Source organism: Coregonus clupeaformis, chromosome 30 (genome assembly GCF_020615455.1).
Source record: "Coregonus clupeaformis isolate EN_2021a chromosome 30, ASM2061545v1, whole genome shotgun sequence".
NCBI lineage: Eukaryota > Metazoa > Chordata > Actinopteri > Salmoniformes > Salmonidae > Coregonus > Coregonus clupeaformis.
Genome location: NC_059221.1, coordinates 6,096,617 through 6,121,992, shown reverse-complemented (window position 1 = coordinate 6,121,992; position 25,376 = coordinate 6,096,617). Strand labels below are relative to the sequence as shown.

Here is a 25,376-nt window from a genome sequence, read left to right as displayed (position 1 = left end):
TATCCCTTTCAAAGGCACTTAAATATCTTGTCTTGCCCATTCACCCTCTGAATGCCACACACACAGTGGCTTGCGAAAGTATTCACCCCCTTGGCATTTTTCCTATTTTGTTGCCTTACAACCTGGAATTAAAATGGATTTTATGGGGGGTTTGTATCATTTTAAGATGTATTTTTTATTGTGAAACAAACAAGAAATAAGACAAAAAAACTGAAAACTTGAGCGTTCCTAACTTTTCACCCCCTCAAAGTCAATACTTTGTAGAGCCACCTTTTGCAGCGATTACAGCTGAAAGTCTCTTGGGGTATGTCTCTATAAGTTTGGCACATCTAGCCACTGGGATTTTTGCCCATTCTTCAAGGCAAAACCTGCTCCAGCTCCTTCAAGTTGGATGGGTTCTGCTGGTGTACAGCAATCTTTAAGTCATACCACAAATTCTCAGTTGGATTGAGGTCTGGGCTTTGACTAGGCCATTCCAAGACATTTAAATGTTTCCCTTAAACCACTTGAGTGTTTCTTTAGCCGTATGCTTAGGGTCATTGTCCTGCTGGAAGGTGAACCTCCGTCCCAGTCTCAAATGTCTGGAAGACTGAAACAGGTTTCCCTCAAGAATTTCCCTGTATTTAGCGCCATCCATCATTCCTTCAATTCTGACCAGTTTCCCAGTCCCTGCCGATGAAAAATGGGATGGTGTTCTCTAGGTGATGAGAGGTGTTGTGTTTGCGCCAGACATAGCGTTTTCCTTGATGGCCAAAAAACTCAATTTTAGTACCTTCTTCCATATGTTTGGGGAGTCTCCCACATGGCTTTTGGCGAACACCAAACTTGTTTGCTTATTTTTTCCTTTAAGCAATGGCTTTTTTCTGCCCACTCTTCCCTAAAGCCCAGCTCTGTGGAGTGTATGGCTTAAAGTGGTCCTATGGACAGATCATCTCTAATGTGGAGCTTTGCAGCTCCTTCAGGGTTATATTTGGTCTCTTTGTTGCCTCTCTGATTAATGCCCTCCTTGCCTGGTCTGTGAGTTTTGGTGGGCGGCCCTCTCTTTGCAGGTTTGTTGTGGTGCCATATTATTTCCATTTTTTAATAATGGATTTAATGATACTGCGTGGGATGTTAAAAGTTTCTGATATTTTTTTATAACCCAACCCTGACCTGTTTTGTCCCTGACCTGTTTGGAGAGCTCCTTGGTCTTCATGGTGCCACTTGCTTAGTGGTGTTGCAGACTCTGGGGCCTTTCAGAACAGGTGTATATATACTGAGATCATGTGACAGATCATGTGACACTTAGATTGCACACAGTTGGACTTTATTTAACTAATTATGTGACTTCTGAAGGTAATTGGTTGCACCAGATCTTATTTAGGGGCTTCATAGCAAAGGGGGTGAATACATATGCACGCACCACTTTTCCGTTATTAATTTTTTTGAATTTTTTGAAACAAGTTATTTTTTTCATTTCACTTCACCAATTTGGACTATTTTGTGTATGTCCATTACATGAAATCCAAATAAAAATCGATTTAAATTACAGGTTGTAATGCAACAAAATAGGAAAAATGCCAAGGAGGATGAATACTTTTACAAGGCACCGTACACAATCTGTCTTAAAAATCCTTCTTTAACCTGTCTCTTCCCCTTAATCTCTAATGGTGCGTGTGTGTGCGTGCGTGTGTATGTGAGAGGGAGTGAGTGACATTTTACTCACATTAATTGAATATTCTATGAAAATATTTAAAATTATGGAGTTGTCATTCTCTCTCTTAATTCCTTTTACTGACAGAGAGAATGGGAGGAGAGAAAAAATGTTTTATGATTTTAGTAAGATTTGATTGTACTGAGACACTGGAAACCGTGTATCAAGTTAACCAGTGCTTTATTATAATAACCCCCGAAGCACCAAAGTACACATGTATCATAGCCATACTGTATTATAAACTTGTATTAATGTGCATCATTACAATAGACAAATGGGAAAAGTTTAGAGAGCAGGAGAGGGGGCAAATTAAGGAGCAGGTTCCAGAGGAGAGATTGAGAGGGAGAAAGACACAGGAAGACAGAGGTAGGGGAAGGAATAGAAAACATGGAGGAGGAGAGAAAGAAGAAGTACAGGAAGAGGATGAGGACAAGTCTGGATGGAGAGTGGGGAAAAAGAAAACCAGAGGTTGAAGTGAAAGAAAAGGAGGAGTCAGGAATGAGTAGAGGAGGGAGAGAGAGAGGAGGAGGGGCCAAATGTAGTTCAATATGGAAAACAAGATTATTATAATTGGGGTTTGAACAAATTGACTGGTATATTGATGTCAAATTCAAATCAATTCATCATCATCATCATCATCATCATTTTACTCTGAATCATTAATTAAGATAATTAGAATCAAAACAAATGAGGTGATACATGTTTGAGGAACAATCATTACAAAGGTTTTGAGTAAAAATCATTACAAAGGTGTTGGGAAATGCACTGAATGTGTTGATGTCTTCTGAAAAAAACTATGCCTGTCTCTTAAAAATTCCCAATTAACTTTTTCGTTTTTAATTCTGTGTTAAAATGCTTACATTCTTATTTGTGAGTAAATCTTTGCAATAAATGCTAAATGTTAAAAACAGGATACTATGGCCCTAAAAACATCCTACTTCGATAGTTGCACACTGTTAGTTAAACGTGTTTCCACTTCAGCGTTTGTAATGCATTTTGTCGCCAATTAACATCTGGCCATTCGGAAGACTTGTTTACTAGACTAATAGCTGAGAACAACATGTATTTATTCTCACCTAGTAGTCCATTGGATAAGAACCAAATATACCGGAGATCGTTCAACTTTATGTACAGTTGAAGTCGGAAGTTTACATACACCTTAGCCAACTACATTTAAACTCAGTTTTTCACAATTCTTGACATTTAATCCTAGTAAAAATTCCCTGTTTTAGGTCAGTTAGGATCACCACTTTATTTTAAGAATGTGAAATGTCAGAATAATAGTAGAGAGTGATTTATTTCAGCTTTTGTTTATTTAATCACATTCCCAGTGGGTCAGAAGTTTACATACACTCAATTAGTATTTGGTAGCATTGCCTTTAAATTGTTTAACTTGGGTCAAAAGTTTTGGGTAGCCTTCCACAAGCTTCCCACAATAATTTGGGTGAATTCTGGCCCATTCCTCCTGACAGAGCTGGTGTAACTGAGTCAGGTTTGTAGGCCTCCATACTCGCACACGCTTTTTCAGTTCTGCCCACAAATGTTCTATAGGATTGAGGTCAGGGCTTTGTGATGGCCACTCCAATACCTTGACTTTGTTGTCCTTAAGCCATTTTGCCACAACTTTGGAATTATGCATGGGGTCATTGTCCATTTGGAAGACCCATTTGCGACCAAGCTTTAACTTCCTGACTGATGTCTTGAGATGTTGCTTCAATATATCCACATAATTTTCCTTCCTCATAATGCCATCTATTTTGTGAAGTGCACCAGTCCCTCCTGCAGCAAAGCACCCCCACAGCATGATGCTGCCACCCCCGTGCTTCACGGTTGGAATGGTGTTCTTCAGCATGCAAGATCCCCCTTTTTCCTACAAACATAACGATGGTCATTATGGGCAAACAGTTCTATTTTGTTTTATCAGACCAGAGGACATTTCTCCAAAAAGTACAATCTTTGTCCCCATGTGCAGTTGCAAACCGTAGTATGGCTTTTTTATGGCGGTTTTGGAGCAGTGGCTTCTTCCTTGCTGAGCGGCCTTTCAGGTTATGTCAATATAGGACTCGTTTTACTGTGGATATAGATACTTTTGTACCTGTTTTCTCCAGCATCTTCACAAGGTCCTTTGCTGTTGTTCTGGGATTGATTAGCACTTTTTGCACCAAAGTACGTTCATCTCTAGGAGACAGAATGAGTCTCCTTCCTGAGCGGTATTGTCAACGGGTGCTGAAGGTGGGTGTGGTGCAGGAATCAAGCGCAGGACGCAGAAACTAAGTCCAAAAGACTTTAGTGAAATATTCACGTAGTACACGAGCCCAACAAGCCCGGAGGCGAAATAAAGGCGCACACAGGCGTCAAACAAAAGGCGCACTAACATGTGCGAAAAACCTCTCCAAACAACGGAGGGAAACACGTAGCACAGAACACCAAACAGAAGCGTAATCACACACAACACCTGACACACACAACGAGAACTAAATAGGACACTAATGAAGACTAACTAGAAACAGGTGTACAACATCAAGACAAAACCAAACGAACATGAAACATACAACGGTGGCAGCTAGTACTCCGGGGACGACGACCGCCGAAACCTGCCCGAGCAAGGAGGAGGAGCCGCCTCGGCCGAAACCGTGACAGGTATGACGGCTGCGTGGTCCCATGGTGTTTATACTTGCGTACTATTGTTTGTACAGATGAACGTGGTACCTTCAGGTGTTTGGAAATTGCTCCCAAGGATGAACCAGACTTGTGGAGGTCTACAATTTTTTTTCTGAGGTCTTGGCTGATTTCTTTTGATTTTTCCATGATGTAAAGCAAAGAGGCACTGAGTTTGAAGGTAGGCCTAGAAATATATTCACAGGTACACCTCAAATTGACTCAAATGATGTCAATTAGCCTCTCAGAAGCTTCTAAAGCCATGATATCATTTTCTGGAATTTTCCAAGCTGTTTAAAGGCACAGTCAACTTAGTTTATGTAAATGTCTGACCCACTGGAATTGTGATACAGTGAATTATAAGTGAAATAATCTGTCTGTAAACAATTGTTTGAAAAATTACTTGTGTCATGCACAGAGTAGACGTCCTAACCGACTTGCCAAAACTATAGTTTGTTAACAAGAATTTTGTGGAGTGGTTGAGAAACAAGTTTTAATGACTCCAACGTAAGTGTATGTAAACTAACGACTTCAACTGTATGTACCAATTACAGTATTTATGGAGATATGGCCATGTGAATTGTGTCCAATACGGCCCCATGCAGCTGGTTGGTGGCTGCACAAAAGCCCTCAGTGGAGCAGCATACTACTGAGATAAACTTGATCAACCGAGTTGATTTCACCTGTGGACTCTCTATCAATGCCACACACTTGTCACTAATTATCAGGACTGCCCTGATAGGCAATTTCACAGCTTTAGTTTGTATTTAAATCCTGTCTAGCCATTCCTCAGTTTCTTTCCAGTTGTGTGCGTCCATGTGAAGAGTGAGTTTGTTTCCTGTTTTCCATGTATATTTTAGTTAAGTCATAACATTAAGATGTCATGTACAGTAATTTCCTTATTTTACTTTTTTAAATATATTGGTTTAATAGATTCATCCTTATCACCTTTACCTTTTATGTTATGCAACCCGTCCAACCACAAGGCCATTATAAATATGTGAACTCTGGCACTATCTCTGTTGTCTGCTTGCTCTCTGACCGGAGCAGAGTACTCCTAGTGACATCTATCCAACCAGTTACCTATCTTGTGTTTCTTAGCCTATTTTTCATTGGCCATATTGGAAATTACTGCCAGTGGGGTAATGGGTAAAATCTGCAATGGCACTATAGCCAAAAATACTTATTTAGACATGCCCTAGCTGTGTGTGAAATTTGGTGACGCTATCACAAAGTCCACAATTGTTTCACGTAGCCGCTGGACTATGGTCAAAATGACCTCAATATGACCTCTAAGGTCTTAAGAGTACTTTATGATCAGAATTATTGTCTATATTATCTATGGGGTTTATTTAGTGGGTAGATAACAATACAAAGTTATTTTTATATTGTTTTGAATGACTTTAACCTATTTTCCTCTAACAGGAAATCCAGATGGCAATCATTTGATTAAAATGGCCACCCAGGCTTCCCAGATCTTTAAAATGTTCCTTAAGGTATCTAGTATTAGTGTACCAAGTTTGATACTTGTATCATAAAATGGAACAATTATTTCACAGATCTGCTGGACTATAGGGGAAAGTCCCTGAACACATGGCCCCTATAGCCCTGCCTTTGACCACAGTTACTCAGCTGGGGCTTTACCATCTGTAGATGAGATGTTCCATCATGGATCGAAGCTTGGTACTCACAAGTCGCCTTTGTCAGTGTGATAGGTATGCAAGTACTACTAGCGCATTAACAGAACAGGGCTCATTGTCAGAATGCACTTTTATGAAAATGCACTACTGGTTTGCGAAAACACTTGTGTGGTCAGCCTAGAACAAGTGTTCTGTATGTAGCAAAAAGGAATGGGCAGCAAGAAATCACAAGCCATAACCACTTTATCTCTCTGAATTCATACGTAAGAGTGCTATCTAGTGGAGATACGTTAGATACATAACTTGATGACTTAGAACGACAGCCATGCAGGGTTTCAACTTCATATTCAATCACAGGTATCCAGATATTAGGGCTTAAACGTTGTAGTTACTTCCATAGAATTGTTATTGGATATTATGACTTGCAGTCATTAATTAGGCCTAATGCTGGTCAAAGGATATATCCTCCTGGAAGGATTGTATCCCAAGGCAAATGCAGTACTCTCTGTATGTATTTGACAGTGAAATCCAAGATGGCTTTTTGGGGCTTTATACTCCGCCAAATTAGATTTGATGCGCTCTATTTGATCCATTCTATTTCCTCCAGTCATCTTTCACCATCGGAGAAAGAACAAAGACAATTGACTTCCCTGTCATGGCCACTAGGTGGAGTGCCGGAGCTTTTTGCATCCTTTGTCCGTGTGTCACGCTCGCATCAAAGCACACAGCCACACACACATCGTTGCCTCACACGGCACAAAAATATTTGTCACGTGGCTGCAGTCCCTCCAAAAGCTGACAATGACCTAGTTCCCCCCTCTCTGAGCTGAGCTTTCCATCTCTCCCATCATTCATCAGAAGTGGGTGTAGGCTAGGTAGCAGCATCACCATCACATCAAGCGCCACACTACGCCTGCTGCCACCTCTCCTGCACTCTCTAACACACCGGAGAGAGGGAGACAAGGGGGACGAGAGATAGAGAGAGAGCGTGTGCAGGAGAAAAAGAGGGAGACAGAGAGTGGAGGAGAGAAACAGAGGGAGGGTGTGTGTGAGAAAGACACAGAGAGTGTGTGAGAGATAGAGACACTGTGAGGGAAGCCTAGCTAGGAGGAAGAGAGCAAAAAAGGGAGGAGGGTGATAGAGAAGGGGGCGAAACAAACAACAGGATGGCAGAGCCGGAGCTGAAACCATGGAGCAGCCAGGAGAGCTTGAAGAAGGCAGCCGAGGACCAGGAGAAGATGGAGGGTAGGTACACCGCTACAGCACAACACACACATGCTGTAGCCTAGCTAAGACACCACATGGTGCAGAGTTGCATCAGTCACTCAGGCTACTGCATGATCTGGTGCAGCAATGTATGCATGCATTTATATTTGGATGTACATGTACTGTATATGTATTTGGTCATGGACAGATATCAGGCTATTACATCTTGAGGTGGTATGGGGGTTAGCTAGTGTTTTCTAATGCCGTGATTTGCTTCAGGGCTACTGAGAGGTTAAGAGCGGGGATATGTTTTGACTTGTGAAATTCATCTGTGTCTGAAAGGCCTATCACAGTTTATACACACACACACACACACACAACATCTCTGCATTGATGCGTTAATGAGGTCTAGTCTGTCTTGGTAAGCAGGTTCGAAGATACCCTGGTGTGGTATTAGTCAACTTGGCATTCATCTGATGGCATCTTTGTTATAAACCACAGATCTCCATAAGCATCCGATAGAAGTCATGGTGCTTGCATTATCCTACTTTCCCCTCATGGCATAGCTTATCAATTCCTTCCCCATAATATAATATGCCATTTAGCAGACGCTTTTATCCAAAGCGACTTACAGTCATGTGTGCATACATTTTTTTTGTGTATGGGTGGTCCCGGGGATCGAACCCACTACCTTGGCGTTACAAGCGCCGTGCTCTACCAGCTGAGCTACAGAGGTAAATGTGCTGCTCAACTCCTGAACTATCATCAAAAGGAGAGTGCCAGCAATCCCTTCTCATGAACTCTACCCTGTCCCCCTCTTTCTTTCCCACCCTGTCACTCTCTCCTCCCCCAACCTTTTCCCCCTCCTCCTGCAGCTGAGGCAGTTCCGGACAACCCTGACAAGCCTCCGTCGCTGGACAAGCCTCCATCCAAGCCTCCGTCTCCATCCACCCCTACCCCTACGGCTGCCGACGCCGTGGAAGCCACCACCCCTACCGCAGAGGCCTCCTCCCCAACCAAGGTGGCAGGCGGCAAGATTGAACTGAAGCGCAGCATCACGCTCTTCAACGGCGTGGGCATGATCATTGGCACCATCATCGGCTCGGGCATCTTCATCACGCCCACCGGGGTGGTGAAGGAGGCGGGCTCGGCCGGTCTTTCGCTGGTGGTGTGGGCCGTGTGTGGCGTGGTGTCCACCATGGGCGCCCTATGCTACGCCGAGCTGGGTACCACCATCACCAAGTCAGGAGGAGACTACACCTACATCCTGGAGGTGTGTGTGGGGGTGTGGTGGTTCTGTTGGGGGTTGTGTTTGTGTACGTGTTTGTGTGTGTCTGTGTGATATCTGGGGGGCTTGAGAAACGAGCAGAAGCCAAAACTGTTGTTCACAGTTGGACGAATAAAGTTGTATTGTAGGTGTACGGTGAGCTGGCTGCCTTCCTCAAACTGTGGGTGGAGATGCTGATCATCAGGCCATCCTCCCAGTACGTGGTGTCGCTGGTGTTCGCCACCTACCTGCTGAAGCCCCTCTACCCAAACTGCAGTGTGCCCGACAGTGCCGCCAAGCTCATCGCTTGTCTCTGCCTCAGTGAGTATAACCAGCATTACCTCCGGAATCGGGTGGCCTGTACATTGCAGAGATAATACTTTTACAAAAATTATTAGTGAACTATACAAATACTGACACATACTGCAACACACATCAACCAAACAGGTGTTTCTTAGCCAGCTGCGTGATTTAATATTTGTTACCGCTACTACTTCTGTATTCACAAAATTATTATTTTGCAGGCCTCCTTTTTGTGTTTATTTTTTTACTCTCCCTGCCGTTAAGGGACTGTTTTCCCCCACTGATGTTATTTCACTTCTACTGTATATTTATTTTTAAATAACAAATGACATCAATAAAATAATAATAAAAACATAAACATGCAATTTACATGAGGGACAATCATGTTCTACCCTGTGTTTCCCTCGGTCAGCATCGTTGACCTTTGTGAACTGCATCAGCGTGCGGGCTGCCACCAAGGTCCAGGACTTGTTCACTGCGTCCAAGCTCCTGGCCCTGATCATCATCATCATCTTCGGCTTCATTCAGATCGGCACAGGTAAGGCCACACACCAAGCACACACATGTACCGGTGTCTGTGTTGGTAAGTCTGACACATGTCTGACACATACTCTCATCCTGTCTATAGGTTAGTGCTTGTTATACATATTTCACCACGACTTAGCTAGTTATGTGTATTATCCAGTGTTTTCGTAATAATCTCTTTATAAAATACTAAAGTGAAGCTGAAAATTACTTTGATATTTTTATAGCCTACTATCTGCGATATAGCTAAACCGTCTGCACCCTCATGAATTCTTAGCAAAATAGCTTTGTATTTAAAGACAACCCACCCATCCGAGATACATTGTGCTGTCGTGGAAATTCTACACAGGGACACTCGAAGTCAATCTTAAATGAATAATTCTTTATTATCAGCGCACTGGAGAGGTTCCAACCAACTCAATGCACGAAGTACATATATCGATCAGGAGCTCCACCGGGGCAGTCCCGTTAGTTCTCTTATATACAGACAAGTTATATTTGCATGATTTAGCTTATTCATCATTCATAATTAATTAATCATAAAAGTTTGCTTCATTCATGTGACCGACCAATACTGGGTCATGCATGTGACAGACCAATACCTCTCTCTAAGCTGAGACCTTGAAATTTAGATATCTTTCGTTCTCAAAACAAGGGTCTGGGCGTACTGCCAAATTGCAGATACTGATAGTGAGGATTAGATTTTAGCTTCTATATCAAAATACATCATTATAATAAGTAATAATAAAGGTAATACTTCTATTAACGGGAGTGAATCTAATTTCATTCATAATCATCATAATAAAGCTAAATTCTACAATCAAAGTAGTATGTAATAAGTAAACAAAATCAACACTTTAAACCACAGACACTTTCAAACCCTTCATTCTGGCTTGTACAATCATTCTGGGTTGTACAATCATTCTGGGTTGTACAATCATTCTGGGTTGTACTTGTAAAACCATTGCAGTAGAATGTTTTAACTTAAGACCTTCGCTTCATACAGTTACACATATGCTTCATTACACAATTTCATTGATGGATTCTGGCAATGACATTTCAGCTGGAGCTTTTGTCACGAGTGGCATGTTAATGACAGATCTGTATCAGTGCATTCTTAGTCTAAATTACAATTTATTTTGCTGTGTGCAGACCTCCACAATCAACCTGATACCCCAAATAAACAATTTTGGATAAGCCTAAATTAATTACGGGCATGGTTGACCACCCCCCTCCCTGCCGGCACAAATGATTACTACTACCAATATTCTTAATACAGATTTCTAAGACAAATGTCAAAGAGAATAACACCACACAGTTGAAACCATTTCCCCCCCCCAAAATGTGCTTATACTCCCCTATCATCTTGGGGATCTCACCGCAGAGTTACAGGGTCAGGGAGTCAGAGGGCGAATCCTTAGGGATAAATCTCGACCATCCAGCAGACCCAATCTGGTGAGATTTGTATTGAAGCAAGACAAAAACAAACACAACAACAGCAATACACTTCTTCATATAAAACTAGAGGTGGGGAAAACTTCAATCCATTTGGAGTAACTGTCAACTATTACCAACATATATTTTTTCCTTCATCGATTTGCATATTTACCAAAGGGCCCCAGGGGACTGGTAATTCCCCCTTTGGACACATGACTATCATTGTGATTCATGCATCCCAAAAAACAACAACACTGCCTGTTAAATCAAAATAACAAATAAAATTAGAATTACAACCCTTGATGGGCCGTAATGAGAGCCCCTCTCTTGTAATCATTGTCATTTTGACCTGTTGCATTGACATACAGTTCTGTACAAACTGTCCCTGGGACATAAACTAGTAAAAATATGAAACCTGTTGTTTAACAAATCTGCTAGGGCCTTCAAAAAGTTGGTGCTGGCTTATTAGCTCAATATTCGGTACTAAAACATTTACTTGAATCTACTTCAATTCTGGACACAGTTCCACGTAATGGAAACAGATTTTTGTTTTAGATGACATTACTTACTTAAATCACTGGTGCTACCCAAACTATAGAACTATTGGTGAGAAGGCAACAACTGTTGGCGCAATTATTCTAAAATGGAAGAAGTTCAAGATGACGGTCAATCACCCTCGGTCTGGGGCTCCATGCAAGATCTCACCTCGTGGGGCATCAATGATCATGAAGAAGGTGAGGGATCAGCCCAGAACTACACGGCAGGACCTGGTCAATGACCTGAAGAGAGCTGGGACCACAGTCTCAAAGAAAACCATTAGTAACACACTACGCCATCATGGATTCAAATCCTGCAGCGCACGCAAGGTCCCCCTGCTCAAGCCAGCGCATGTCCAGGCCCGTCTGAAGTTTGCCAATGACAATCTGGATGATCCAGAGGAGGAATGGGAGAAGGTCATGTGGTCTGATGAGACAAAAATATAGCTTTTTGGTCTAAACTCCACTCGCCGTGTTTGGAGGAAGAAGAAGGATGAGTACAACCCCAAGAACACCATCCCAACCGTGAAGCATGGAGGTGGAAACATCATTCTTTGGGGATGCTTTTCTGCAAAGGGGACAGGACGATTGCACCGTATTGAGGGGAGGATGGATGGGGCCATGTATCGCGAGATCTTGGCCAACAACCTCCTTCCCTCAGTAAGAGCATTGAAGATGGGTTGTGGCTGGGTCTTCCAGCATGACAACGACCCGAAACACACAGCCAGGGCAACTAAGGAGTGGCTCCGTAAGAAGCATCTCAAGGTCCTGGAGTGGCCTAGCCAGTCCAGACCTAAACCCAATATAACATCTTTGGAGGGAGCTGAAAGTCCGTATTGCCCAGCGACAGCTCCGAAACCTGAAGGATCTGGAGAAGGTCTGTATGGAGGAGTGGGCCAAAATCCCTGCTGCAGTGTGTGCAAACCTTGTCAAGACCTACAGGAAACGTATGATCTCTGTAATTTCAAACAAAGGTTTCTGTACCAAATATTAAGTTCTGCTTTTCTGATGTATCAAATACTTATGTCATGCAATAAAATGCAAATGAATTACTTAAAAATCATACAATGTGATTTTCTGGATTTTTGTTTTAGATTCCGTCTCTCACAGTTGAAGTGTACCTATGATAAAAATTACAGACCTCTACATGCTGTGTAAGTAGGAAAACCTGCAAAATCGGCAGTGTATCAAATACTTGTTCTCCCCACTGTATATTGTGCACACCAGGGAGCAGTGATAGAGAGATCAGCAATCAGCACTGCATACTCAAATCAAATCAAATGTTATTTGTCACATGCACCGAATACAACAGGTGTAGACCTTACCATGAAATGCTTACTTACAAGCCCTTAACCAGCAATGCAGTTCAAGAAATAGATTTAAGAAAATATTTACTAAATAAACGAAAGTAAAAAATAAAACAAAAAGCAACACAATAAAATAATAATAATGAGGCTATATACAGGGGGAACCAGTACCGAGTCAATGTGCGGGGGTACAGGTTAGTTGAGGTAATTTGTACATGTATGTAGGGGTAAAGTGACTATGCATAGATAATAAACAGCGAGTAGCAGCAGTGTAAAAACAAAGGAGTGCCATGAGGTGCTACCACATGGCGCTCCGGTACCGCTTGCCATGTGGTAGCAGAGAGGTTGGTTGACTGGAGTCTTTGACAATTTTTTGGGCCTTCCTCTGACACCGCCTAGTATATAGGTCCTGGATGGCAGGAAGCTTGGCCCCAGTGATATACTGGGCCGTATGCACTACCCTCTGTAGCACCTTACGGACGGATGCCGAGCAGTTACCATACCAGGCGGTGATGCAACTGGTCAGGATGCTCTCGATGGTGCACCTGTAGAACTTTTTGGGGGACCATGCCAAATCTTTTCAGTTTGCTGAGGGGGAATAGGTTTTGTCGTTCCCTCTTCACGACTGTCTTGGTATGTTTGGACCATGATTGTTTGTTGGTGATGTGGACACCAAGGAACTTGAAACTCTCGACCCGCTCCACTACAGCCCTGTCGATGTGAATGGGGGCGTGTACTACTCTAAAGAACATGTGGTGTCTATTACAAAGCAAGTTAGTATATTTTGCACCACTTTTCTCCAAATATATGCTTGAAAATATGCAAAGTAGACTATCGTGTTGAGTTCAAAATCAGCACAAAACATTTTTTTTTTAAATCTTGATGAGATTGCCATTTTGCAATGTTGTAAACCCTCTTTTCATCTTATCGCAACTGCACCTTTGATGTAGGCCTGGATGACAACAAATAGCCACAACTCATACGAGTCTCATTGTTTGCCTCACGAGATTACGTTAATTTATTCCAACATGGTCAACAAGGACTAAACTCTTCCATGGTATGCAGCCTTCTGCTTGTTCAGGGACGAGCGAGAAAGAGAGAAAGAGAGAGAGAGAGAGAGAGAGAGAGAGAGAGAGAGAGAGATAGAGGGGAGAGGGAGAGGGAGAGGGAGAGGGAGGTAGGGAGGGAGGGAAAATACACAAAGCAGTTCTTCTCTGGCAATCCTAGCAATGGAAGCGCTGTCATTTACAACTAAAATGAACAGGTAGACAGTGGATTAGAAAACAAACATTTTCCATTTTCCAATCCTGACAGCATCTTCCCTTTCTGATGTAGGCCTCTATAGTAGGCTTTTCACTGGCCTGCATATTCGGTGAATAATTGAGTGGATAGATGTTTGTTATCATCGAAAAGGTCTCCCTCCTCATTTTAAAATGTAAACTCCCAAACATTATTATGTTCTCAGTGCATCAATGGCAGATGGACTAACCCAGGGTAAGGTGTTTGGAGGGTGCAGCCTGTGTCAAAAAAAGCTATTTTCTTTCATTTATTTTTCAAAATGTCATGTCTATCAGGCAAATGTAATCATACATAGCATGTGTGCAACAGCAAAATATATTAGGCCAAATCATCACAACAATTGTGATTTTATATGGCTTCATATTAAAACGTTGGGGAGGGGTGGGCACGCGCTCACGTGTGTGTGTGTGTACACGTGTGTGTGTGTCTACCATATTCCATGCAGCAAACATCCGTGCATATAATATACTGTTTATATTCTCAGTTCATTGTTCGTTGGAGTCAGTCCCTTTAGCCAAGTAGTGACATCTTATGCTGCTTTCTTGTATGTGTCTAAACAGGTGATGTGCCATACCTGACACCAGAATTAGCATTTGAAGGCAGCAAATGGGGAGTCGACAACATTGTGTTGGCTCTGTACAGTGGACTCTTTGCTTTTGGTGGCTGGTAAGGCCTTTGCAACACCACATAGGGCATGTTTACACCTGAGTCGTATTAGGTTCCAACATAGCAAAATGTTTCAAAGCCGTATGCAATGGAAAGTGTAAACAAGCCCTTCTTATTGGACAATTTCAGATAGTTTGCTTCCGTTTGCTTCTATTTTGTGCCTAGTGAATACGACCCTGGAATTATCATATGACTTTCGTTAATCAAGATGATCTGATGAGGGTTCGATGCGTCTACACATGGTATTAAAAACATGTCTATTACAGTGACAACAGTGACAGCATGTGTTTTGACTGTCTACCTACACAATCAGAATGTGGACACAAACTGATCATAGGATGCTAGTTATATAATATACACTGCTCAAAAAAATTAAGGGAATACTAAAATAATACATCCTAGATCTGAATGAATGAAACAATCTTATTAAATACTTTTTTCTTTACATAGTTGAATGTGCTGACAACAAAATCACACAAAAATTATCAATGGAAATCAAATTTATCAACCCATGGAGGTCTGGATTTGGAGTCACCCTCAAAATTAAAGTGGAAAACCACACTACAGGCTGATCCAACTTTGATGTAATGTCCTTAAAACAAGTCAAAATGAGGCTCAGAAGTGTGTGTGGCCTCCACGTGCCTGTATGACCTCCCTACAACGCCTGGGCATGCTCCTGATGAGGTGGCGGATGGTCTCCTGAGGGATCTCCTCCCAGACCTGGACTAAAGCATCCGCCAACTCCTGGACAGTCTGTGGTGTGGATGGAGCGAGACATGATGTCCCAGATGTGCTCAATTGGATTCAGGTCTGGGGAACGGGTGGGCTAGTCCATAGCATCAATGCCTTCCTCTTGCAGGAACTGCTGACACATTCCAGCCACATGAGGTCTAGCATTGTCTTGCATTAGGAGGAACCCAGGGCCAACCGCACCAGCATATGGTCTCACAAGGGGTCTGAGGATCTCATCTCGGTACCTAATGGCAGTCAGGCTACCTCTGGCGAGCACATGGAGGGCTGTGCGGCCCCCCAAAGAAATGCCACCCCACACCATGACTGACCCACCGCCAAACCGGTCATGCTGGAGGATGTTGCAGGCAGCAGAACGTTCTCCACAGCGTCTCCAGACTCTGTCACGTCTGTCACATGTGCTCAGTGTGTTCTGCTTTCATCCGTGAAGAGCACAGGGTGCCAGTGGCGAATTTGCCAATCTAGGTGTTCTCTGGCAAATGCCAAACGTCCTGTACAGTGTTGGGCTGTAAGCACAACCCCCACCTGTGGACGTCGGGCCCTCATACCACCCTCATGGAGTCTGTTTCTGACCGTTTGAGCAGACACATGCACATTTGTGGCCTGCTGGAGGTCATTTTGCAGGGCTCTGGCAGTGCTCCTCCTGCTCCTCCTTGTACAAAGGCGGAGGTAGCAGTCCTGCTGCTGGGTTGTTGCCCTCCTACGGCCTCCTCCATGTCTCCTGATGTACTGGCCTGTCTCCTGGTAGCGCCTCCATGCTCTGGACATTACGCTGACAGACACAGCAAACCTTCTTGCCACAGCTTGCATTGATGTGCCATCCTGGATGAGCTGCACTACCTGAGCCACTTGTGTGGGTTGTAGACTCCGTCTCATGCTACCACTAGAGTGAAAGCACCGCCAGCATTCAAAAGTGACCAAAACATCAACCAGGAAGCATAGGAACTGAGAAGTGGTCTGTGGTCACCACCTGCAAAATCAGTCCTTTATTGGGGGTGTCTTGCTAATTGCCTATAATTTCCACCTGTTGTCTATTCCATTTGCACAACAGCATGTGACATTTATTGTCAATCAGTGTTGCTTCCTAAGTGGACAGTTTGATTGACTTGGAGTTACATTGTGTTGTTTAAGTGTTCCCTTTATTTTTTTGAGCAGTGTAGATATAATTCCAGTGTGTAGCCTATAGAAGGTTGATGCTATGCTACTAATCTAAACGTATCTAATATTAGATGCTGTAATGTATAATATGTTGGAATATAAAGGATCATGTTCTGTTTCCTCTCCTTTAGGAATTACCTGAATTACGTGACAGAGGAAATGATCAATCCAGAGAGGTGACTTATGTGTGATGAAGGTTTTGTTGAGGATTGTACAGAGTTACTACAACTACCCTGTAAATATGTCTATCATTATGTGTATGATTCTCCTCTTACATTTTGATTGGACTTAATTGCACTTGATTGACTGTATGGAGGTGATGAAGCATGGGCTGAACCATGGGACATTTTAGATAGCAAGACAAATCACAGTACTACTAATCTAATATACAGTATTTATCAAATATCACACTCTTATAATGTAATAGTATAATCACATTGAATACAGTCATGAAATTGCATGAAATTAAAAACAAATATTAGATCAAGTCACACAGTTGACTCTGATAACCTCAAATTTGATTGGCTGACACATTATGAGAGCCCCCAATGACATGATCTTTAACTGATGACCTTGGTTCCAGAAACCTGCCCCTGTCCATCATTATCTCCATGCCCATTGTGACCGTGGTGTACGTACTGACCAACCTGGCCTACTTCACCACTATCCCCCCGAGTGTGATGGTTGAGTCCGAGGCAGTAGCTGTGGTAAGGATGGCTTTATTAAAGATCACGTTTTGGAGCAGGAAAACAGTGAGCTCATATTAGCTTAGTTCCTGCCATTTATTTTGCTAACAAAAAGGTAACAGGGGACAACATAATAATAGTAAAGATAATACATTGAGAGGTTGAATTGGAATTAGAGTATTCAATGGTAGTGCTTTCCCATTGTAGATCTTTGGGGAATACCATCTTGGTGTGATGTCCTGGCTCATCCCTGTCTTTGTGGGCCTGTCCTGCTTCGGAGCTGTCAACGGAAGCCTGTTCACCTCTGCACGGTCTGTATCTAATCAACACACAGATAACTTGACAAAGAGTGTGTGTAGTGTGTGTATATGTGTGTTTTTATTTCAGTCCTTTGATACTTTAATGAAAGCCTAGAGATTGTATCAAAATGCTGCACAACTGCACAACACTCAATCAACAGGGTTCGTCTGCCTCTTCTCATAGGCTGTTTTATGCTGGCGCTCGAGAGGGTCAGCTCCCTGCTGCACTGGGATTGGTCCACACTGACCTCTTCACCCCAGTGCCCTCTCTAATTTTCACAGTGAGTACTGCCATTGGTCCCTGAATTGGTCTCAAATGTAATGCCATCCTTGGTTAGACAGAATTTTACATTTGAGAACCCAGAATTGGGAAAGGCTATAATCATAGTCATCAACTCAAGTCAATCTGGCACAGATAATTAGTTTGTGGATACAGTGCATTCGGAAAGTATTCAGACCCCTTGACCTTTTCCACATTTTGTTACTTTACAGCCTTATTCTAAAATTGATTAAATAATTTTTTCCCTCGTCAATCTACACACAATACCCCATAATGACTAACAGAAAAACAGAAAATAAAAAATAAACAGAAATACCTTATTTACATAAGTATTCAGACCCTTTGCTATGAGACTCGAAATTGAGCTCAGGTGCATCCTGTTTTCATTGATCATCCTTGAGATGTTTCTACAACAGACTTAATTAAATTGATTTGACATGAATTGGAAAGGCACACACTTGTCTATATAAGGTTCTACAGTTGACAGTGCATGTCAGAGCAAAAACCAAGCCATGAGGTCGAAGGAATTGTCCGTAGAGCTGCGAGTCAGGATTGTGTCAAGACCCAGATCTGGGGAAGGGTACCAAAACATATCTGCAGCATTGAAGGTCCCCAAGAACACAGTGGCCTCCATTACATTTACATTTTAGTCATTTAGCAGACGCTCTTATCCAGAGCGACTTACAGTTAGTGAGTGCATACAGTTTTCATACTGGCCCCCCGTGGGAAAGGAACCAACAACCCTGGCATTGCAAGCACCATGCTCTACCAACTGAGCTACAGGGGACTTAAATGGAAGAAGATTGGAATCACCAAGACTCTTCCTAGAGCTGGCCGCCCGGCCAAACTGACAACCATCTCTGCAGCACTCCACCAATCAGGCCTTTATGGTAGAGTGGCCAGATGGAAGCCACTCCTCAGTAAAAGGCACATGACAGCCCGCTTGGAGTTTGCCAAAAGGCACCTAAAGACTCTCAGACCATGAGAAACAAGAGTCTCTGGTCTGATGAAACCAAGATTGAAGTTTTTGGCCTATGGTGAAGCATGGTGGTGGCAGCATCATGCTGTGGGGGTGTTTTTCAGCAGCAGGGACTGGGAGACTAGTCAGGATTGAGGAAAAGATGAACGGAGCAAAGTACAGAGAGATCCTTGATGAAAACCTGCTCCAGAGCACTCAGGACCTCAGACTGGGGCGAAGGTTTACCTTCCAACAGGACAACGACCCTAAGAACACAGCCAAGACAATGCAGGAGTGGCTTCGGGACAAGTCTCTGAATGTCCTTGAGTGGCCAAGCCAGAGCCTGGACTTAATAGCTGTGCAGGGACCCTACCCATCCAACCTGACAGAGGTTGAGAGGATCTGCAGAGAAGAATGGGAGAAATTCCCCAAATATAGGTGTGCCAAGCTTGTAGCGTCATACCCAAGAAAACTCGAGGCTGTAATCGCTGCCAAAGGTGCTTCAACAAAGTACTGAGTAAAGGGTCTGAATACTTATGTCATATTTCAGTTTTTTATTTTTAATACATTTGCTAACATTTCTAAAAACCAGTTTTTGCTTTGTCATTATGGGGTATTGTGTGTAGATTGATGAGGGGGGAAAAAACAATTTAATCAATTTTAGAATAAGGCTGTAACGTAACAAAATGTGGAAAAAGTCAAGGGGTCTGAATACTTTCTGAATGCGCTGTACATCTAAACATCTTACATAGCAACAGAATAGCAGTTATTCCCATTGCAATATATATTTTTTATCATCATCAAAGTGGAACATTTACAGCATTTTAATGGTAACCTTTCACTGAAAAAAAGTTGGGTGTGGAGTAAACGTTTAAAGTAAACGCTAATTTATAGTCTACGTACTTATTCAGCAGGAGAACACCAATTAGCTATCACAAAATGAGACTATGAATTAGGCTTAATACATGAGCCCAATGTCTATATGATTCCTCCCTCTGCAGTGTTTCCTGTCCATGCTTTACGCCCTGTCCAAGGACATCTTCTCGGTCATCAACCTGTTCAGCTTCTTTACCTGGCTGTGTGTGGGCATGGCCATCGCCGGCTTGCTGTGGCTCCGCTGGACCAAGCCAGAGCTCAGGAGGCCCATCAAGGTACTGTTACTGTACACAGCCCTATGAGCACAAGACATTGAAAAGACATTGGAAAAATATATAGGATACGGTAGAAAGAGTATGTGGCTTTTTCTGTAGCCTACAGGCTGGAGATCAAATGTATGACAATGTAATGAGATGGACACTTTTTACATCATGCAGGTTTCTTCGATCAGCCTAACCTAAATGGCGCTCAATCAAATAAAACATGTGCTGTCATGTTAACAAACAACATATCCTAAAAACAGGACAGGTCAAAGTAAAATGGACAATATGTAATGAACAATCACAGCTGTTGTCCAGGAGTTTCAACCCATTGTCATGATCAGTGGTTTCAAGTTTGGATCTGTAAATTTTTGACAAGCTGATCATAGTGAAAAATAAAATTACTTCTGCATTTCCCGCTGTGTAACCACACTGTAAATAGGCTTGCGATAACTCCTGATAAAGTTGGGTAGCTGATATTCAGTGCTTAAATAGCCAAATTGATTAGTCACAGGCATCAGGACTAAAAAAGCCAATGCAATGGCCTGTTTTACAAACGGTGGGCCTACCACATGGATGGGCATTCATAAAATTCCATTGTGGCCGACATGGTAAGTCACTCTGGATAAGAGCGTCTGCTAAATGATGTAAATGGAAATGTAAATGGTAGGCTAAACCCCAGTAAGCACGAGCCGACGTCTTTTGGGCATCTTTTGTTGGTCCTGTCCGGATGTCGTTTTTTGGTGTTTTACAAACGGTAGGCTTACCACATAGATGGGCATTCATGAAATAAAATTTCAGGCAACACTGTAGGCTACACCTCAGTAAGCACGGCCGACGCACGGCCAACGCCTTTTGGACATGTTTTTTTGGTGCAGTTCAGGACTGGCCTTGATTTCCACATACATTGGTTTTTGGTCCGGTCCGAACCAAATCTGAACCAATCATAGATGTCTATGTTTGGTTCTAATTTTGTCCGGTCTGGACCAGCCTTGATTTGACCCAAACATAGACGTCTGCAAATGAATTATTTTCAACTTTCATTCAGAACCAACAATTAGCTTGATTTCATCGTCCTGGAAAATATGTATTTCTTAACATACGGAAAAAACCTTTTCACCTTTAATGCAGAACCTAAATTGAACCTAATTTCAACGTCTGTAAAATACGTATTTTAGACGTATTTTCAACGAAATTTTGCTTATTGGGACTATTTTAGTTTTGTGGGGGGGCCATTTTTTGGTCTCGCCTATGGCGGCAGAACGGCCCTACTCAATTAAAATATGTTCCCGGAGGAAGTCGAAAATACATTTTTCCATCCGCAGCACAATAGCATGTTTTAAGTGATATGAAGCTTATTTTTGTTTCATCCAGTAACCGTTGGGTTTGTGTACATGAATCTTATCTTATTTTCCATGGCAGATTTGGTTGGTGGTCCCTGTGGTGTTTGTGCTGGGCTGTGTCTTCATGATCGTGGTGTCCTTCTGGGCAGCTCCCTTTGAGTGCCTGATAGGCAGTGGGATCATCCTTACTGGTATCCCCGCCTATCTCCTGGGGTATAAGTGGAAGAAGCCCCACGTTGTAAAGAAGATCCTAGGTGAGCTGGCTATGCACATAACTCTATATGTATGTACAGTACTGGGAAGTCAAGGCTGGAGATATTTGTGACCGTTTTTTTCTTTTTTTTGCATATAGCATTTGTGTTTTTGCACATAGTAACAAGCTGTTTTGTGTCTAAGGTTAATATCCAGTCAAATAGATTTGTATTACGTTTTTACTCAAATGCAAAGTTTGCATGTTTACCCCCAAATGAAATTTAACATACAGAGTAAATAAGGGTTTGAAAGAAAAACAATCGTACAGGTTAAGGTGATTTCAAATAGTCACACTTACACGTTTCTACATGTAATCTTTCCATTCCTGCAAATTAAATGTGGCCTTCAGAGTGTTAGACTACCAAAATGGGTGTTTTCTATTTTCAGAGATCTTTACTCTGTTCTGCCAGAAGATTTTTATGTCCGTTCCAGAAGAACGTGAAGAGATGGAGTCAGCCGAAGTAGCTGAAGAAGTCGAAACAACAAAGGATGACTGAGTCAATGTTGTAGTTGGAACATTACATGTTTACCCTCATTGTTGATTTTGTTACAGAGTTCTATGACTCTTGGTAAAGTAGGGGTTTATTCAAATTGCTTCGGTGTACATATTTTGTATTTTACATGAATTTTCTTACTGTATTGTCTCTTTTTACTCTCTCCAGCAATTCAATTCCAGTAATTCCACTTTCCAGTCATATTTTGCTTTCACACTTTTTCAAATGTGACCTAACCTAACCTTTTTTTTTACGTTTCATATGTTTTAACCTATTTTGCACGGTATTCAATAGGCCTGAATTAAGCTAACAAAAAGAGGAAAATCTATTTCTATCAACAAAGTCATATTTCCATCAAGTGTTGATATGTTCTCTAGACAATCATCCAAACATCTTTGATAATGCATACAATACCGTGTGCTTCGTCTTAATGGTCTTCATCTAACTAAAGATAATTACATATTTGACTTTTGAATTATATAATTATTAACCCCCACTTTAACTGAAGGTATGTATTTAACACAGTGTAGTTGCAGGAACTAGCTACTGGTTACTTAATGTGATTGCACAATGGCCATCAATCTATGAGAAACCCATTAATTTATTCAGGTAACTCATACAACACATTCTGTAAACTACCTTAATTTTGGAGTGTAATGTTCCTTTAACATTATTGCACTCATGATAACAATTTACAATTTTAATTTTAACATCTATTTATTTCTACACTGTATTGCTACAAGCAGTTTAAATCCGTTGTTTGGAACACATAGTTATTTCCCATTCTCAAATTCACTTTGAAACATTTTCAAATCATTAACAAATGTATTCGACAGATTACTATTTGAAGCACATTTGTGCAAAGTAGATTTCTGATGTGATTTCTGTTCTGATGTGTTGCCTTAAGATTGTTGTCACACAAGTCAGTTGCTTGTATTGATACCCAATGCCATGTATACCTCTCAGTTCCTACGTCAAACCATGCCTTTACGATATCTTCGTAAACATCGTTTTATGTCATTCGATACCAGCCGTTATGAATATGGCACTAAGCCTGTCAATTTTCTTTGTCTCAACTTGCTACCGGTTTCCATACATTTTAAACCATTATATTCGGCGAATACATTTGATAAATGTTTTTTATTTTTATTTGTACAGATACCTTGCAGGAAATGTGATATCAACATTCAGCCAACATACATTTTAAACCATTATATTCGGCGAATACATTTGATAAATGTTTTTTATTTTTATTTGTACAGATACCTTGCAGGAAATGTGATATCAACATTCAGCCAACATGACAATTTTGCTACTGATGCATACCTTTGTCATGTTGTGAGCATCATAAGTGGACATTGAAGGGTCTTTTCTCTTTCAAATGAGCGATTACTGTAAGTACAGATCTAAGATCAGCTTTCCCCAGTCCAAACCTTCTCTGACCCCGAGCCAGACCAGTTCAAGCCAAAACACGAAGAAAAACTAAAAACACCTAAGGGCTCTATACAATCCATATCGCTGAAGCGTTACAGATTTCGCATTAGAAATGTGAAGGTAATTTCTGATTAAGCCGACATATGCAGCGTTTACCGTGAATGCCATCTTTGCCAATGTGGGAATATTGCCTTTAAATGTTTGTTGGGCTTTAGCACTACATTTCCACGATATGGATGGAATAGAGCCCTAAATGAAATTCTGGAGGGTCTTTAGCACAAAATATTAGCACAAACATGTACATGTTACTGAATTAGGGACACAATGCAGTGTAGAATGTTAACTGCTCCTATTATTATAAAATATGGAGAAACTGTCGGGGTACCTTCATATTTTTGTGGCCCAAAATGTACCGCGCAACATAGTTCAGGTGTGTACAAAGTCTTGCCTATTATGTACGGTAAAGCCTTTGGTTGTATTGAATGTTATGGTAAAAAACTTGTTTGTAATTTGAAATCGGAAGAAACAATTGTACCTCTGTCAGCTATTGTAATTTAAATGTCAGTGACCATGGCGGGTAGGGTACGTACATGTACCATTAAACTATTTTTGTTCAAAAGGCCTGTGTCTTTGTTGTGAAATTAATAAACTCATTTTTCTTTCACATATTTCACACATTTTATTGTATTATCATTCTAATTTTTAAAGCCTATCTAGGGAGTGATGATGGAAATAACTGCAAGCTAAAGCATGATGGTGCAATGCATTGAATGTGTCAACAACTTTATTGCATTTGTCTAGTTCAAATAAATAAGGATTTGTATTATTATGCACAACTTTCTTGGGAAACAAAGTCAGCTATTGCAAAGCTCAGCAGCCACTGGCTGCATACAAACATTCCCTGAGCGTAAGGGACCGTTAAAAAAAAATTGTTTTGCTCTTATCCAGAGCAATTAGGGTTAAGTGCCTTGCTCAAGGGCACATCAACAGATTTTTCACCTAGTAGGCTCAGGGATTAGAACCAGCAACCTTTCGGTTACTGGCACAACGCTCTTAACCACTAAGCTACCTGCCGCCCACACTAAAATAATTTTAAAAAGCATGGCACAACAAGATAACATATCTCCAAACAACAAAATTGGCTATATGAGGGTCTCGGAAAACAACCACGATACCCAGTATTCCATGACCATCATCTGATATGAAGTGTTTGGATAATATTAGTCTAGACTCTATGTAATATGCTCCCTTTTGCTATTGTTTCTGTGTTGATTTCCAAAGCTAGTATCTAAGGCATGGTGCAATGAACTCTATGTTCATTGATTCCCAAACGGTGATAAGATTGAGGCATGTTCTGGGAGAGGAGTTCATATCCGCTAGGAAAGGAAATGAGGATGCTGCCTCTGTGATTTGAAGCCAGTCGCAGATCCACTGAGGATCATATTAAAGATGGTAGATTGTCTTGGTTCATAGATTTGGATAGTGGGCCCACTTGCTACAAAGCCTGTTTTAGCATGCCCTGAGCCATTGAGGACTTTTACCATTTTGAATTAGTCAAATGGGTGGGACTTCCTATGGGTTAAGGAAGGATACCATAATTCCAACCTCCTGAGGAAACATTTGATAACTGCAGGTGGCAGTAAATCACCATATCTGGGCTTCATGTCTGTTCAGACAACACACTCCAGGTGGTGGTATGCACCCTTGATTACTGACTGTCAATAAACTTATGGAAGTAGAAGAAGAAGAAATGTGCTACTTTAAAATAGATATTGTCCTCAATGGCACTGCTCATGATGTCACGGATGCCATTATGGCAAAGATGCAAAGGTGTGGCCTCTCCAACTCTATGGCCTGGAAATACAGCTATGCATGGCGCGACGCCTTTCGACCAAAGGTCTTCCTCAGGCAGCATTGAGATGGAAGGTTAATGTGTCACTAAAATCGAGGTGGAGCTTAGGTGGAACGTCAACATTAGATGATAGCAATAACAATATCTACACAATGTGTAATACAAATAAATTATATAAAGATAAAGTGCTTGGGTAA

General features: G+C 41.7%; 1 protein-coding gene across 1 annotated transcript; it reads left to right on the top strand.

The window, feature by feature from the left end:
- Window positions 1-6,779: 6,779 nt before the first annotated feature.
- Window positions 6,780-23,948, top strand: LOC121545953 (large neutral amino acids transporter small subunit 1-like). The gene is made up of 12 exons (XM_041856898.2): window positions 6,780-7,236; window positions 8,073-8,470; window positions 8,614-8,785; window positions 9,180-9,305; window positions 14,432-14,537; window positions 16,577-16,621; window positions 17,029-17,152; window positions 17,339-17,442; window positions 17,615-17,711; window positions 19,670-19,819; window positions 21,227-21,401; window positions 21,787-23,948. Exons 1-12 carry the CDS (start codon window positions 7,158-7,160, stop codon window positions 21,894-21,896), a joined length of 1,686 nt encoding a protein of 561 aa, XP_041712832.1. The 5' UTR covers window positions 6,780-7,157; the 3' UTR covers window positions 21,897-23,948.
- The last annotated feature ends 1,428 nt before the right edge of the window (window positions 23,949-25,376 follow it).